This window comes from Solanum dulcamara, chromosome 10, assembly GCF_947179165.1.
Source record: "Solanum dulcamara chromosome 10, daSolDulc1.2, whole genome shotgun sequence".
NCBI classification, from domain to species: domain Eukaryota; kingdom Viridiplantae; phylum Streptophyta; class Magnoliopsida; order Solanales; family Solanaceae; genus Solanum; species Solanum dulcamara.
In genome coordinates, this window is record NC_077246.1 from 9,069,522 (window position 1) to 9,084,852 (window position 15,331).

Genomic DNA, 15,331 nt, shown 5'->3' on the forward strand with positions numbered 1-15,331 from the left:
AAAAGTTACACAAAGTATGCCTTTTCTCCAAAAAGTTAAATGCCTCTTAGCTACGTAAATTACATACATTAGCTTACAAAAGAATTTATTTGGTCCCATATTAATGTCTCCATCAGATAGCCAACAGTACTCGAAGTTGGTAAAAATAATATTCCCTCGATCTTTGTTCGATATAAATGAATTGTCCCCATTAGAAGTGTTTTTTCATCTATTGCAAAAAAATTTAAAAATTTAAAATTACTTAATTATGCAGTAATTTGCAAAAATTAATAAATTATAAATCATTAATATTAATTTCAAAAATTCAAAAACCAAGTTCGTTGATTACTTTTTAAACTTATTTCTTGCTATGTATCATTGTAATTACATAGGGGCAGTCATGGAAGTTCCTATTACTTTTGTCATCTTATGCTCTTCCCATATCTACAATAATTTATGTCCTCTTCTTTGTTATTGTTTCAAATTATATATCCCCCCCAACTCCAAAAATATCAGTGCGTATATTTTCTTCATTAACTTTCTCTCTTCCCAAAGCCAACTACATTTCTTTCACCAAATAAATTACCCTTCTCCATATCCCAATCCCATAAAAGAAAAAGATAGCGCACACAAAAAAAAATTAATGACTAGTCATCATGAACTTGAACTATCAAATAATTATAGTGATGACGATGACGAGGACAAGGAAGAGCAAGATAACCTTGAAGAAATAGAAAATGATGAAAAAGAAGATAATAATTCTAATGACTACAACATTTGTTGTGGTCATGGTCGTGATCGAGGAGGAGGACTAACAGACTTTTTTTCTTGGAAAGTCATAGACCCTAGAGCGCCTTGGGTTCAAGAATGGAACCGCGTATTCTTATTAGTATGCGCCATGGGGCTTTTCGTGGATCCTCTCTTTTTCTACGCCCTTTCTATAAGCGAAAGTTGCATGTGTCTCTTCATCGACGGTTGGTTCGCGGTAACGGTCATGGTTCTTCGGTGCATGACCGATGCTTTACATTTATGGAACATGTGGTTACAATTTAAGATGCATAAATCACGTCCTTACGATGATGAAATGGATGATAATCGAATAAATAGTAGTCGTCCTCGACTACATCATGACCAGAGTCTTCGACGTTTTGTGGCCTTACGATACTTGAAATCTAAGAAGGGTTTCTTTTTCGATCTCTTTGTCATCCTTCCTTTACCTCAGGTGCGTTTGTTGAATACATATAATTGACTAATAAATTGTATAATGTTTTGTCTAGATGTTTGATCGATGCAATATAAGCTAAACAAAAAGAATTAAAGAAAACAAACCTAGATTGATGCTACTATGATGTGATTTTTCTTTTGTGGTATGTACAATGTCGTGACGATAAAATGGTGATGCATGTTTTGTATTTTAGTAGGAAATCGTTAGTAAAAGAAGACAAAAGGCATGCATGTCATGGCCGTTGTTTCTTATGCACGCAGTGATAACTTTATTGAGTTGTCGGGACTAAGTTAGAATACAATTGCCTTATCAATTCAGTCGAATTCAATAGCTTAATCAAAATTCTATATTATTTTTAAGACATCTGTTAAATATGTGTGAATTTATTATTATTAGAAACTCAAATTGTTACTTTTAGGATCCATTAACTTAATAGGACTAGAGTCTCAAATTTATAAGTTTTAAATTCTGACTCCACCTCTAACCGCAACAATAGGCTTTTCTCTGTACTCACAAAGGTGAACCAAAAAGAGGAATTCAAACAAATTTGTACGATAATTTAATGATGAGTAGTCTACCTCACGGATGTCTCCCAAGTCTATTTTTTCTTGAAAAAAAGCTTTTGAGTCATCAACAGTACTCAGAGCCCGTTTGGGTTAGATGTTTAAAAGTAGAATATAAACAGTGCTAAAAAATAGTTCTAGTTACTGAGATTAATTTTATAAATAAGTAATTAGGTGTTTGTATAAAAGTGTTGAAATTAATAAAAAGTGTTGATAAACAATTATTTTTGGTTTCTCTTTCGATATTCAATATCCGTATTAAAGTCAGTGAAGGAACCACCTTGGAGTTAGGGGGTTCATCCGAACTCCCTTCAACAGAAAATTATACTATTTATACGTGGTTAAAATATTTTTTTATGTATATATAGTAGATGTCGAACTCCCTTCGACTAGTTCGTGTGTCTACTTCTTTATATTTTGAACCTCCTTAGTCAAAATTTTGGCTCTGTCACTGTTCGACCAATTCGGATTCGCGTCGCATAGGGCGCCATTCAGGGGAAGACTCTCTACCAAGGATTTTTTTCATACCTAGAACTCGAATTCGAGACTTCTGGTTAAGGGAAGAACAGTTTTATCTACTGCACCACGTCCTTTGATGATATGAATAGTATTCAATAGTATTTTATTTTATTTTTAAAAAATAACTACTCCTATAATCTATTATAACTAAAAAAAACATGGGTTCCTCAAATTTGAAGGCGTAAGACACTTGCTTATTTTTTTAAACTTGTTGAGTATATACTTGTTGAGTATATAATGTATAGTGGACAAATAAAAATAAATGGAAGGATAATTTTCAAACTTCATATTTCATAGTATTTTATATTTTTTTAAAATATATGTAAGGACAGAAACGGCTGCTAAACTTGAATTTCTGATAGTGATATGCATAAAATGTCTCTTGAAGCCGCAAGATTTTAATTGATCAAACACCAACAATAATAATAAAAAAATAAAAAAGATTACCTCAATTAATAGTAGTATCCATATTTTTATTAACATAAAATAGCTTTACTTCCTCTGTTTTAATTTATTTATCTAATTTTAATATGCCACAAAGTATAATAAGAAAGTAAACAAGATTTTAAATTTTGTGATCCTAAACTAAATCTTGTAGTCCTCTAAATATGTCACATGAAAAATTAGAATTAAAAAATTATCAGAAAAGAAAAAAAATACTAAATTAGAAAAAGTATAATTTTTGAAGTTTGAGAAATTATTAATTAATAAAATATTTGTTTGCAGATAGTGATGTGGGTAGGAATTCCAAGTTTACTGGAGAAAGGATATACAACAACAGTGATGACAGTATTGTTAATAATGTTTCTATTTCAGTATTTGCCCAAAATTTATCACTCCGTTTGCCTATTACGACGCATGCAGAATCTCTCTGGATACATTTTTGGCACTGTTTGGTGGGGAATTGCTCTTAACTTGATTGCTTATTTTGTTGCATCTCATGTGAGTACACTATTTTACTCGCTTGGTTCATTTTTACTTGTTTAATATTTTGAAAATAGATTTTTATTTTTACATATCACTTTTGAACATATTAAAAAAAAGTAATTGTTTTTTTCTGTTTTATCCTTAATATTAACTATTTATTTTCTAAATCATATTTCAAGATTAGATATTGATCATTATTTCTTAAAGAATGTGTAAAAATTCAAAATGAACAAGTAAAAATGAACGAAAGGTGTTACATTTCTTGCGTTGATTTTTAGATATATTTTGAAACAAAATTAAATTAGATTAACATTGATTTTTATAATTAATATATAGAGTAAGTTTGATATAGTTGATTGTCTGGCTGGTCATTCAACTTTTGGGGTGATTAACCATCAAGGTTCACTATTTACTTTTTTGTCTGTTAAAAGTCATTTTATTTTATATATATAGTTCACTTTAATTTTATGCATTATTTGATGAGGATTAATGATGTGAAAATTTGATTTATTTTTTTTAAAAAAAAAGGTAAATCACTAATTTAGAACCTGAACTAAATTAAAACCAAATCCAACCCACACTAAAGTACTCAATATCTAATCCAACTCATTCCTTTTTATTTCAAAAAAATGTTCAGCTGACAATCCTATAATTTTTCGACAAAGGATATTCAACTGACCACCCTGGTACCATTGTAGCTCTGGCCATGGCCCAAGGAGGTAATAGGACCCCTATGAAGTATATGTATGTAGTTGGGCATTTGGTTAATTTCTCAATAATTTGACCGTATAAATTATTTTTTTATACTGACGATAAACAAAAATTAAACTCTAAAACATGGGCATATACACAGGCAGTGGGAGCATGTTGGTACTTGCTAGGAATCCAAAGGGCAGCAAAATGTTTGAAAGAACAGTGCAGAGTTACAAATGGTTGTGGCCTAAGAATGTTGGCCTGTGAAGAGCAAATATTTTATGGAACAAGTAGTTTGGTAAAGCATAAAAGTAGAATCATCTGGGGAGAGACCAAAATTGCAAGATCAACATGTCTAGCCTCTGAAGACAATTTTGATTATGGAGTTTATAAATGGACTGTTCAACTTGTTACTAACGAGAATCGTTTCGAGAAAATATTATTTCCCATCTTCTGGGGTCTCATGACTCTTAGGTACGTACGTACCTACTTTCTTCTATGATCTACTTAATTAATTTAAAAGGCGACTCTCCTTGCCTATCTACAAAATAGGATACGTTTTTTTATACTATTTGATCGATTAATAAGAGAGAGTTTTCAGAAGAATTGAATGACTTTTGTATGTACGGTAACCCTCTCTTACCATTAAATAACCTTCCCCAACCTTCAGTCATATTATCTGTCTTTTTTGAAATATTTGTACACTTGTTAAAAACAATATTTAGTAGTCTTAGTCATAGGAGCACTTGTGTTTGATCTATCTTTTAAACGTCTCACTTAATAACCATTAGTTGAAGCAATCAAAGGCAGATGTAGCGTTGTGGAGACATTATTTTCATCTCTGAATTCAGTATTTTTGATGCAGAACATAAATATTTCTTGTCACTTTAGTATAAGAAAACAAATCAGAATATTTGAGTTAATTATACTACATGCAGTACTTTCGGCAACTTGGAGAGCACAACAGATTGGCTGGAAGATGTATTCATAATCATTGTTCTCACTACTGGTCTACTTCTGGTCACCATGTTGATTGGTAATATCAAGGTAATCTTCCTAAACATACATGCATATATGCAAGAAATATGTTTGAATTTTCTTGACTTCTTAGTGTATTTTTATTTTTAAATTTTGAATTGCTTTGGTGTAAATTCTGACTCTGTCATTGCTAACATTGACAATAGAGAACATGAAATGTTATTAGGGGTCGTTTGGTTGCTGGTTATAGTTACGTATGTAGGATTAGTTTAAGCAGGATTTCATTATTTCATCTTCTATATATCTTGCATAAAATAATACTTAAATTGATTCATAACATATACTACATGTTTTATTTTTGTAGAATTATAAAATGATGACCAAACACCATAAAGTTGTCAAACATAGGAGTATAGTGTATATATATTAGTAGCTACTATACCAACTTTAATACGTAAACAACTCACTTCCTAATCAGCAACCAAACAACGTAACGGTGTTGTATATATCATGCTCATATTATAGTAATTATAATGTTTGTGAAGGTATTCTTGCATGCAACAACATCAAAGAAACAAGCAATGCAACTAAAGATGAGAAATGTAGAATGGTGGATGAGGAGAAGAAGGTTGCCTCAAGGATTCAAGCAAAGAGTCAGAAATTATGAAAGGCAAACATTTGCAGCAACAAGAGGAGTTGATGAATGTGAGATGATAAGTAACCTTCCTGAGGGCCTTAGAAGAGACATCAAATATCATCTTTGTTTGGACTTGGTTAGACAGGTAAACTTTCTCTTACTTTCTTTTTCGGTCTGTTTAAAAAAATATTATTTTTGTGGCAACTTCTTAGTTTTATATTTTTCATGTAACATGTTTAAGATTATATAACATTATAAATTATTTTGATATATTCTACATATTTTTAATTTAGAATCAGAAGATTTAAAACTCTTCTTTATTTTTTTAAATTTTATATCTATGTCAAAACCGGTCGAATAAGTTGAAAAGAAAGAAGTATTAATACTTGGATTTTTAAGGACTTGTAGTACAAATACGTACCCATTTCTGGAATTTGATTAGTCAGTGTATTCTTAGTTCGAAAAGGGACTAAATAACAAAACGGGCCTAAATGTGGGTGGTGTTGGTTATTTCAACTAAAGTAATTAAATTATATTTTGTAACGAAAAAATCGATCGAGTTTATTTATTAAAGTATTGTTATGGAAATTACTAAGCCTTTTTTAAAATAAAAAAGTCACACAATTAATTTACTTAATGAAAACAAAAGTCTATAAATTCCACTTATGAAAATATAATAATATGTTATTGTTGTTGAATTGTTGTGATTCTCAGGGGAAATTGAATAATTCTTGTAATATAAAAATAGTATAGTAACTTTCTGTGATATTTGAGCAAAGTTATGTTATTTTGGTTACAAAAATAAAATAAAAATTGAGTGGTCATTTATGCAATCAACTCAACTTATCTGGGCCAGAATCATTCAACATATATATTGCCCAAACTAATTATTTTTTGCACATATTTATTCAGGTTCCTTTATTTCAACATATGGATAACTTGGTCCTGGAGAACATATGTGATCGCGTCAAGTCCTTGATTTTTACAAAGGGGGAAACAGTAAGTTTAATTGTCATATAAATATTTGTGTCCCCACAACATGTTGCGGGTGGAAAGTAACAGATATGTCATAGAATTAATCGAAATGCCCACAAACTAACCTAGACACCACGATTTCATTTAATTATACATTTGTTTTTTTTTTCTTTTTCTGAAAGATAACAAGAGAAGGAGATCCAGTTCAGAGAATGTTATTCATAGTGAGAGGCCATCTGCAGAGCAGTCAAGTACTACGAGACGGTGTCAAAAGTTGTTGCATGTTAGGCCCCGGAAACTTCAGTGGTGACGAACTTCTCTCATGGTACTCCTTACAGTTGATTTAAAATATTTCATATTTCGGAGAGTAGTTGTTTGTATTTGGCTAATTAATTTAACAAACAGGTCTAGAAAACTATGGTAGTACATAAAAGGTTTATTCACTCTGAGATTGATAGTCTCTGGTAGTACATAAAAGGTTTATTCACTCTGAGATTGATAGTCTCGTCTGCTATGACGTTGCGATAATCATTAAAATAAAATCATAGCACCTGATTATATTCCCTAAACATCAGTATGTAGGTTCCAAATTCAAGTGATAGTATCAAGCCCTTTAGCTATTGGTGTTGAGAAATGATATCAGTCATTGGAAAAAGTTTTTACGAGATCCCTATCGACCAAAATCTTTAGCTTCTTGCTTCTAGTGAACGAATAATCATTGAGTCCTCCTTTGCCAATATTATAACAAGAATATGTGTTAAGTCAAAAATTCTAAAAGTACTTTCTGGAGAAAAAATAATACTTTTTCAGCATCCGAGAAACTCCTGGTTAAAAGCACTTATTTTTTCTCTTCAAAGTTTTGGCCGAATACCTTAAATTTTTAAAATAAGCACTTCTGTTTCCTAAAAACTTAGATAAACAGACTATCAAACTATTTGCACTCAATTCCACAACAGTATTAATTCGTATTTTTGACATGTTTCAAGCCTAAATCTTGTTTTCTTCATTCTTTCTTTTTTTCCCAACAGGTGCCTCCGGAAACCTTTCGTGGAGCGTCTACCGCCGTCCTCATCGTCACTAGTGACTCTTGAGACCACAGAAGCGTTTGGCCTCGAAGCAGACGATGTCAAGTATGTCACTCAACATTTTCGCTACACATTTGTGAACGAAAAAGTTAAGAGAAGCGCCAGGTATTATTCTCCAGGATGGCGAACTTGGGGAGCTGTTGCTATTCAGTTGGCCTGGAGGAGATATAGACACCGGTTGACACTCACATCGTTGTCGTTTATTCGACCAAGACGACCGTTGTCTCGATGTTCTTCGTTAACAGAGGACAGGCTCAGGCTTTATACGGCTTTGCTCACTTCACCAAAGCCTAATCAGGATGATTTTGATTTTTAAAAAAAAAAAGAGCAACAAAAACGAATGCTCGTGTGGAGCATGTATGTTTTCTTTGCTGTTATGAGAAAAGAAATGTTCTTGTTAGTTTACATTCCCCTCCCTCTATATGATCCGTTCATTTCAAAGCACAAATGTTAAGTTGTCTTTTAATGTGGTATGAAGTAAACCCTCCGTTTCAGTTTATGTGAATTCATATTCGACAAAACACGCAATTTAAGAAAGAAAAAAAGTTTTCTGAAACCTATGGTCTTAAACATATCATAACATTTGTGTGGTTGTAAAAGCTTATGATTAAGGGCAAAATAGAAAGTTTAAAGTTGAATTGCTTTCTAAATTTAGAAAAGGCAACTCATTTTAAGACTAAAGAGGAAATAAGGTCACATAAACTGGACCAGACTTAGTAGTTAAAGTTTTCCCTGCTCAAAACTGTGCTTCTTAAAGTCCTGCAATTCATTGCTCCAGCAACAGGCATGCAGCAGCTGCTTCAGAGTAACCTGCCCTTATGCATTAGTATTAGCAAATTTTATATACTTATCTGCTATCCCTCCAAGGGGTTGTTTGGTAGAAGATATTAGAGAAAATAATGCATACATTGGTCTTAGTAATTAATTTCTTGTTTGGTACAATTTTTTAACCTATGTATATAACTAATACAACACCCTATCTGGTAGTAAAAAAAAAAAAAAAAAAAAAAATAGCAAGTCACGGTATTAGTAATATAAGGGTTTTTAATACAACATGGTAGTATCCTATGTATTTCTAATAAATAGCAAGTCACGGTATTAGTAATATAAGGGTTTTTAATACAACATGGTTAAAGACAATTCCCCCGACAAGTACAAACTAAAAATTGTGGAGGGTATTTTGTAAACAAATATTTTTTTAGAAACTATGCGATGTATGTTATTTTTAATACACCAAAATAAATAGTAGATTAGAAATAATCTCACATACTAATTCCAACATTATTAATACACCCTATACAACACTATTCTTATACACTCTACCAAACGACCCCTTATAGTGCTGAGAGCAAGATGAAGTATCTTCCTCCTAAATTTTATGAAATTTGTTTATTTTTCACATAGATATTTTGCTTCTGTTGTGTTCTCTTTGTTAAGTACACGCATGAAATCGAAGAGATCGAAATCTTTTGAGTAGACATGACAACTACTTTCTAGCAAATCATCTTTTTAAAGCCTCTCAAGTATCACAGTGCTCTGAACTCACAAGTCAGTACATTTTGAGGTCTATGTAGAACATCTCAAATCAAAGGTAAGTTCTATAGAGTCATGTTTAAACCAACATTGTTATATGGAGCAGAATGCTGGCCAGTCAAAAACTCCCATGTTCAGCAGATGCATATTGCGGAAATAAGAATGCTGAGGTGGATGTGTGGTCCTACTAGGAGCGATAAGATTAGAAATGAGGATATTCGGAATAAGGTGGGAGTATGCTTCGTGGTGGAAAAGATGAGAGAAGTGAGACTGAGGTGGTTTAGACATGTGAAGAAGAGATGTATGGATGCACCAGTGAGGAGATGCGAGAAGTTGGTTATAAAGGGTATGAGAAGAGGCAGAGGTAGACTGAAAAAATATTGGGGAGAGGTGATAAAACATAATGACTCAGCTCAAGATTACCGAGGACATGACCTTAGATAGGAGGATGTGGAGAATGCGTTTTAGGTTAGAAGGTTAGTAAGTATTGTAGTGTTTGTCTTGATTAGGGTGGTTGGTGTTTACCATTTTACTAGTTGTATAACTGTAGTTCTTGTTTTTGATATCCACCATTATTGTTTTCAATACTCTATCCTAATATGTTGTGTATTGTGTTACGATTGTTGCCCCCTTCTGATAGACTTTGAACTGTTTCATTGTGACTCACAATATTTTCTTCTTTGTATCTAGAATTATTGCATCTGAGCCGAGAGTCTTTCGAAAACAGCCTCTTTACCTCGAAACCTGCATACATTCTATCATCCCAGACCCCACTCATAGAATTTTACTGGGTATGTTGTTGATGTTGTAGAACATCTCAAATCTAATGTCTCTCATTTTATTCTGTGTGATACTTGTATCTTTTCCCGAATATAATTATTTCTAATCTTATATTATCTTAAATCTCCACTCATTGTTCTTCTTTACATGAAGCATTGCATTGCCCTACTACACCATCAATCCAAAGAAAGGCAATAATAAAAAGTGTGGATCTGATTTTACATTGCTATTCTGGAAAAAAGATGCACTTACATAAACACCCTCTACTGCTTTACTGAATCCACTGCCTCAACCTGTTGCCGAGCAAGATACCTCTCCCTCCGCTCCTTCTATAAAGCACAGTGAGCAGAACACACATTGTTAGAGGAATGAAATAGGCCAGGACATAGAATGATTCATTTCTTTACACAAACAGCAGATACACTTACCCATTCATCTACTATTAAACCTTCTCCCACAACTTTCGGACCTGTGTCGACGGGAGGTTTCTTGTCAGCTTCTGTTGCAGCCTCAGCTTGGGCCAGCTGTCGTTTTAGTTTATCCAGTGCCTTTAATCATTCAAATTAATTTGGTTTGAGATTGCACATTAGCACATGCACAAACAAACAAATATAACATGTCCAACACTTACTGGAGAAGGGCTTTCAGGGTCCAAGAACACCACCTTTAGAGTACGCTCAATAGTGACTTGATCCTTTTGTTCATCAAACTGCATAAAACAAGCCAATGAGTGCTACAACACTAAGAACTATTGCTTCGATAAAGACCAGATATTCGACATAAGGGTAACAGAATCCCACGTTTTAGTTTTGGTTGTGACCTATGATTTACCTCTTACATTACAAAGTTTTCTTCCAACAATAGCACCCAGGTCAAATATAGTTCTACTGTTGCACCAAGACTACTCTCCTAAGAATATTGCATGATGATGAAAGGAAAAAAGAATCATAGATATTCGGAATGAAAATAAAATATGACTGAAAGAAGGGTTATGTATGAAATCGTAATCCTTCTCATTTTTTGTAATAGAGGAGGTGGGAAATTTATACTTCGTATGCAAAAGCAACTAAATATCATTAAGTTTTGAGAAGTTCAATCTCGGTAATGCGCACTCTGTTCATCATAAAAGCAAATATTAAGATGTTTAGCTGATTAAACTACTGAGATTAGCAAAGAAACTTATCATTAAAAAAACCTCACATTAAGCCTCTATGTCAAAGACTTTTTTCATTGTAGAAATCGCCAACATCGCTTTTCCCTGGCAAAGAACAACATGAATATGTAGACAACAGACAGGGAAAGGTCATGGTTTAGCTATGATTATAAACACATCTCTATAAAATTTCATCAATGAATTTTCTATTCTGGGAACGAGTTGATACAAACAAAGCATCTCTTTTGTTGCAACTTCGTAATTCTTTAAGCAAAAGAAGGTATCAGGAAAATATCGTTTCAGCCATCACCTACAGAAAGAAGCCTCTACAGCAATTAACATTTTTCTAGAACCCCAACAAAAGTGGCTAGAACTCCTCCTAAATAAGTGAATGGAAGATGAAGAGAAATCACACCATATGAATATAGCCAGCACCAATTAGTTTTACATTGTTGGTCAAACAGATTTGTTCTCTTAACTAAAGGGCATCAACTGCAGAGCTTGTAACCTCATCTAACAAATTACTAATATATTTAGGGGTCGTTTGGTTTGAATACAAGTTATGATGGGATTAGTAATGATGGATAAGTTATGTTGGAATTAGTTATGATGGAATAAGTTATGCTGAGATTGTTTCTCATTGAGTGTTTGGTTTGTTGTATTCAAAATAATATGCATTGCATAAATTTTAAGAATATTTTGTTTGTTTATAAAAATACCCTTCACTTTATTTAGTTTTTTATATTTTCTTTGCAAGCTTTAGTCTTAAAATAAAACTTTCATCTTCTTTAGCTTAAATATTTTTATGTGTGCATTTTCATGATGTCCGTATGTATTTAAAAACAAAACTTTCTTCTTATTTAATTTAAAATAGAATTTCCATTTTAAGTTTGTTAAAGCAAAAAATGATTTATGAGAAATCAAAATATAAATAAACATAAGAATTAGTCAAATAAATTATAAATAAAAATTATATTATATAGTGTAATTTTTAAATACAAAAAATATGAAGAATTATCATAAAAATAAGGAATGAAGGTTGTGAATGTTGTTATATATGGTATTAAAAATAATGTAAATATATATGGATGTGAAAAGTGAGGTATAAAAAGGATTTAAAGGAATATCTTTGTCATTTACTTATTTTATCCCAGGATAAATTATCCTGTGATTAGTATACCACCCAAAAGGAGGGATATCTTATCCTGGTACTAATTATTAATTCCGGGATAAGTTATCTCAAACTTGCCAACCAAACAACAAATTAAGTGACACTATAATTTAATCCCAAGACTATTTGGTGTTATCCTTCACACCAAACGACCCCTTAAGGTGTGTTCGGTATGGAGAAAATGTTTTCCGATTTTCCCATCTTCGGTTGGTCAAATTTTTTGGAAAACATTTTCTTTAGGAACAAACTCCTTAAAAATGAGGAAGATGACCTCCCCAAAGAAAGTAGGAAAAATAAGTTCCACAAGATTGTGTACTCCCCCTCTTCAACACACCTCATCTTCACCCCACCCTCTAGCCTCCATCCCCACTATCCCACACCCCTACTCTCATAGTATTTGTCTAGATTATATATATACAAATACTTTTAGGATAATATTTTTTGCTTCCATATCGAAAATAAGAAAATAAGTAACAAACTCACTTATTTTTCTAGAAAACATTATTCAAGAAACATTTTCCTTCATACTGAACTCTCCCTTAATGGCTTTAGAAAGAAACAATCATCTAACAAGATTTCAATGTGCCAGGTTACCAGCAATCCGTAGAATATTCAGTTGATAACTTTGACAGAACTCTCTTATTTTCATTCAAAGTATCTGATGAAAAAAAAAATTCTCTGTTTATTAAACACTGAAGATTACAAAAGCTTATTTTTCTTAATCATTGATTCTAAAATATCTTCGAGCAAATTGGATTTGGATTCTACCCAAAGAAGATACATGGAATAGAAAGGCAAACAAGAAACTTAATGACTACCAATACAAAGTACATTTAAACCCATGATCTACACAATTCCATCTGGAGATTTTCATTTCCTTCAAGTTTGAAAATTTGCTTTGAAGTGGATAACTAATAAACAAGATTCTGTCAGTAACAAGTTTAATGTGTAACAGAAGAAAGTATACATGCATACAAGCCAATAAACAGTGATGGTGCCTACAGAATTTGTGGTCTAATAGAGAAACTTGCCATTTTCAAGACATAGAAGTTTGATTAACTTACCAGCTCAGGTACGTAATCAGTTCCTTCTTTCACCTTCAAACTTATGATCTTGAACTTTACATTGGTCTTTTGATCTATAGGCTTCTCATTGTTCTCAGGTTGTTCAATAAACTTGAAGACTGTCAGCCGGATACATAATAAAAAACAAATGGAAGATGTAAAAGCAAATATCCGTTTTCCTCTCAAAACAAATAGGATATAAAATTAATTGAAATAAAAGTGAGGAAAGATTTATACCAGTGGCAATCAAGCTTTCGCCAGGTATAAGAATACCTCCGGGAGGTCGCATGTAGCAGCTCTTTGGTGCAGTAGTTTGAAACTTAAATATTCAAAAGGAACCAGAAACTTACTTAGAAATTCAAAAAGGAATTAGAAGCTTAAACCACTAATTATATTTTACCATCCATATGGATTAATGGTTAAGATAACAATACAATATCTTTGAATCGAATTTTGCAAGAAAGATCAAAAATTTTATAACTTAAGCAAGTTATAAATCAGTAAGCTACCACACGCAAAAGTGATGCAGAAATGGTAAAGCCGGTACAAAAACAATGGCACCTCATACTCAAACTGCGTTTCAACCAAAATCAAAAATTCAAAATCTTGCATTTGCTATGAATACCAAAAGCTTGAAAGGTTGCAAAAATAAGAAATATGAAAAAATAGTTTACCTTGAAAGCTACATAAGATTTGCTTTTGTTCTTAATCTTTATGGCACTCTTCGCCTGCTTTCCCGGTTCATCTTCAGAACACAAAAGTAAAACAGCAACCATCATTCTATCATTGTCAACATTACATAGATAAAACAGAATTTTGTTGCATTAAACATGAAAATAATATTATTTGGTACAAGAGAAAATGTTTTCCTTGATAAAATCATTTTAGTGGTCAATGAAGTAGGTTGAGCACAATGAGGCCTCAGGTTCATTTCCCGGCACTGATAAAACACTAGGTGATTTCTTCACCTCTGTTCTAGCCTTGGTGGACAGAGATGTAACTGTTGTTCATGGGAGGTGATAGATATCCCATGGAATTATTCGAGGTGTGGGACAGCTGGCCCAGACACCAGGTTATCCAAAAAAAAAAGGTTATTTTCCTTTCACTTATGGGCAGAAAACCATGTTGCTTTACAAATATCAAAACTCCAACTACATATATATCACTTGATTGTCAGTATTTAATACTCCACCCTATACTAGTAAATAATCAGAGGGGAAGCTAAGATTTTTAGTTTATGAGTTCTGAATAAAAAAAAATTACATATGAAATGAATTTTTTAAACAAAAATACAGAATTTGAGCCCAAATTACTTCTCTTCGTACTATGAATAATTCAAACAATAGCAATTTCTTCGAATCTAACGACTTTAAAATGCAATAAAGGAGGGTTTAGGAGTGATGACTCACAAGGAAAGTAGAGATTGCTAGAAGGATCAAGCCGGAGCCGACGCTTAGCCGGAAATATAGATTTAGGGAAGGGGCAAAGCCACCAGAGTTTCCCGTCGGACTGCTGTCGCTTGCGGTGGTCGGCGGCAGCCATTGGTGGAGTTCCGATGATAACTTCCAATTCTCAGGCCATAAACAAATTTAGGGGAATGAATGTTGTCGTTTAGGTGGAGCTAAAAGTTGACTTTAATTTAGATTTTTGGAAGACTTATATGTCAAAAAAAAAAGATAGTAATATTATGGACTTTTGTAAGCTTATCAACTAGTCAAATCAAGTTTATAAATATATACTTCATCGTGTCTTTTTACTTATCAAATTTTGATTTTACACATCTGATAAGAAAACAATAATTGATATAGTGAGTTTATCATTTTACATTTATTAATTGATAAAATTTTAAATATATTTATTCATTATATTTTTCAAAGATATTAACTCAATATTAATAAATTGAGGATATAATAAAAAATAAAAAAAAATCTTAATTTATCAAAATTGACAAATAAAAAAGAAAATCAAATTAAGAAAAATTTGACAAAAAAATAGAAACGAAAGGATTATTATTATTTTTTTACATATTTTATGAATTTTATTAAATTC

General features: G+C 32.2%; 2 protein-coding genes across 4 annotated transcripts; one reads left to right on the plus strand and one right to left on the minus strand.

Moving 5' to 3' along the window:
• The first annotated feature begins 473 nt into the window (after positions 1-473).
• LOC129871139 (cyclic nucleotide-gated ion channel 4-like) lies at positions 474-7,981 on the plus strand. 2 transcript variants are annotated; one of them, XM_055946022.1, is made up of 8 exons: positions 474-1,201; positions 3,013-3,228; positions 4,067-4,380; positions 4,845-4,953; positions 5,430-5,666; positions 6,434-6,520; positions 6,679-6,821; positions 7,525-7,981. In XM_055946022.1, exons 1-8 carry the CDS (start codon positions 623-625, stop codon positions 7,895-7,897), a joined length of 2,058 nt encoding a protein of 685 aa, XP_055801997.1. In that variant the 5' UTR covers positions 474-622; the 3' UTR covers positions 7,898-7,981. The 2 variants fall into 2 exon arrangements, with proteins under 2 accessions (XP_055801997.1, XP_055801998.1); XM_055946023.1 differs by lacking the exon at positions 3,013-3,228.
• A 174-nt stretch (positions 7,982-8,155) lies between these two features.
• LOC129871140 (vesicle-associated protein 4-1-like) lies at positions 8,156-14,944 on the minus strand. Of its 2 annotated transcripts, XM_055946025.1 has the most exons (8): positions 14,692-14,944; positions 13,957-14,027; positions 13,520-13,601; positions 13,283-13,401; positions 10,526-10,603; positions 10,323-10,442; positions 10,147-10,223; positions 8,156-8,391 (listed from the first exon to the last, which is right to left on the minus strand). In XM_055946025.1, the coding sequence occupies exons 1-7, from the start codon at positions 14,822-14,824 to the stop codon at positions 10,158-10,160; spliced, it is 669 nt and encodes a 222-aa protein (XP_055802000.1). In that variant the 5' UTR covers positions 14,825-14,944; the 3' UTR covers positions 8,156-8,391; positions 10,147-10,157. The 2 variants fall into 2 exon arrangements, with proteins under 2 accessions (XP_055802000.1, XP_055801999.1); XM_055946024.1 differs by lacking the exon at positions 8,156-8,391 and having other exon boundaries at positions 9,988-10,223.
• Positions 14,945-15,331: the final 387 nt, after the last annotated feature.

Bases quoted from the DNA above. Each gene is read 5' to 3' on its own strand.
- LOC129871140 (XM_055946025.1), bottom strand. From the start codon at position 14,824: ATGGCTGCCGCCGACCACCGCAAGCGACAGCAGTCCGACGGGAAACTC. The intron at 13,402-13,519 runs GTATAAATCTTT...TCCGGCTGACAG, and splicing joins CGAAAGCTTGATTGCCACTG to TCTTCAAGTTTATTGAACAA. The intron at 10,443-10,525 runs GTAAGTGTTGGA...GAATGATTAAAG, and splicing joins ACCCTGAAAGCCCTTCTCCA to GCACTGGATAAACTAAAACG.
- LOC129871139 (XM_055946022.1), top strand. From the start codon at position 623: ATGACTAGTCATCATGAACTTGAACTATCAAATAATTATAGTGATGAC. The intron at 3,229-4,066 runs GTGAGTACACTA...GCATATACACAG, and splicing joins CTTATTTTGTTGCATCTCAT to GCAGTGGGAGCATGTTGGTA. The intron at 5,667-6,433 runs GTAAACTTTCTC...ATATTTATTCAG, and splicing joins GTTTGGACTTGGTTAGACAG to GTTCCTTTATTTCAACATAT.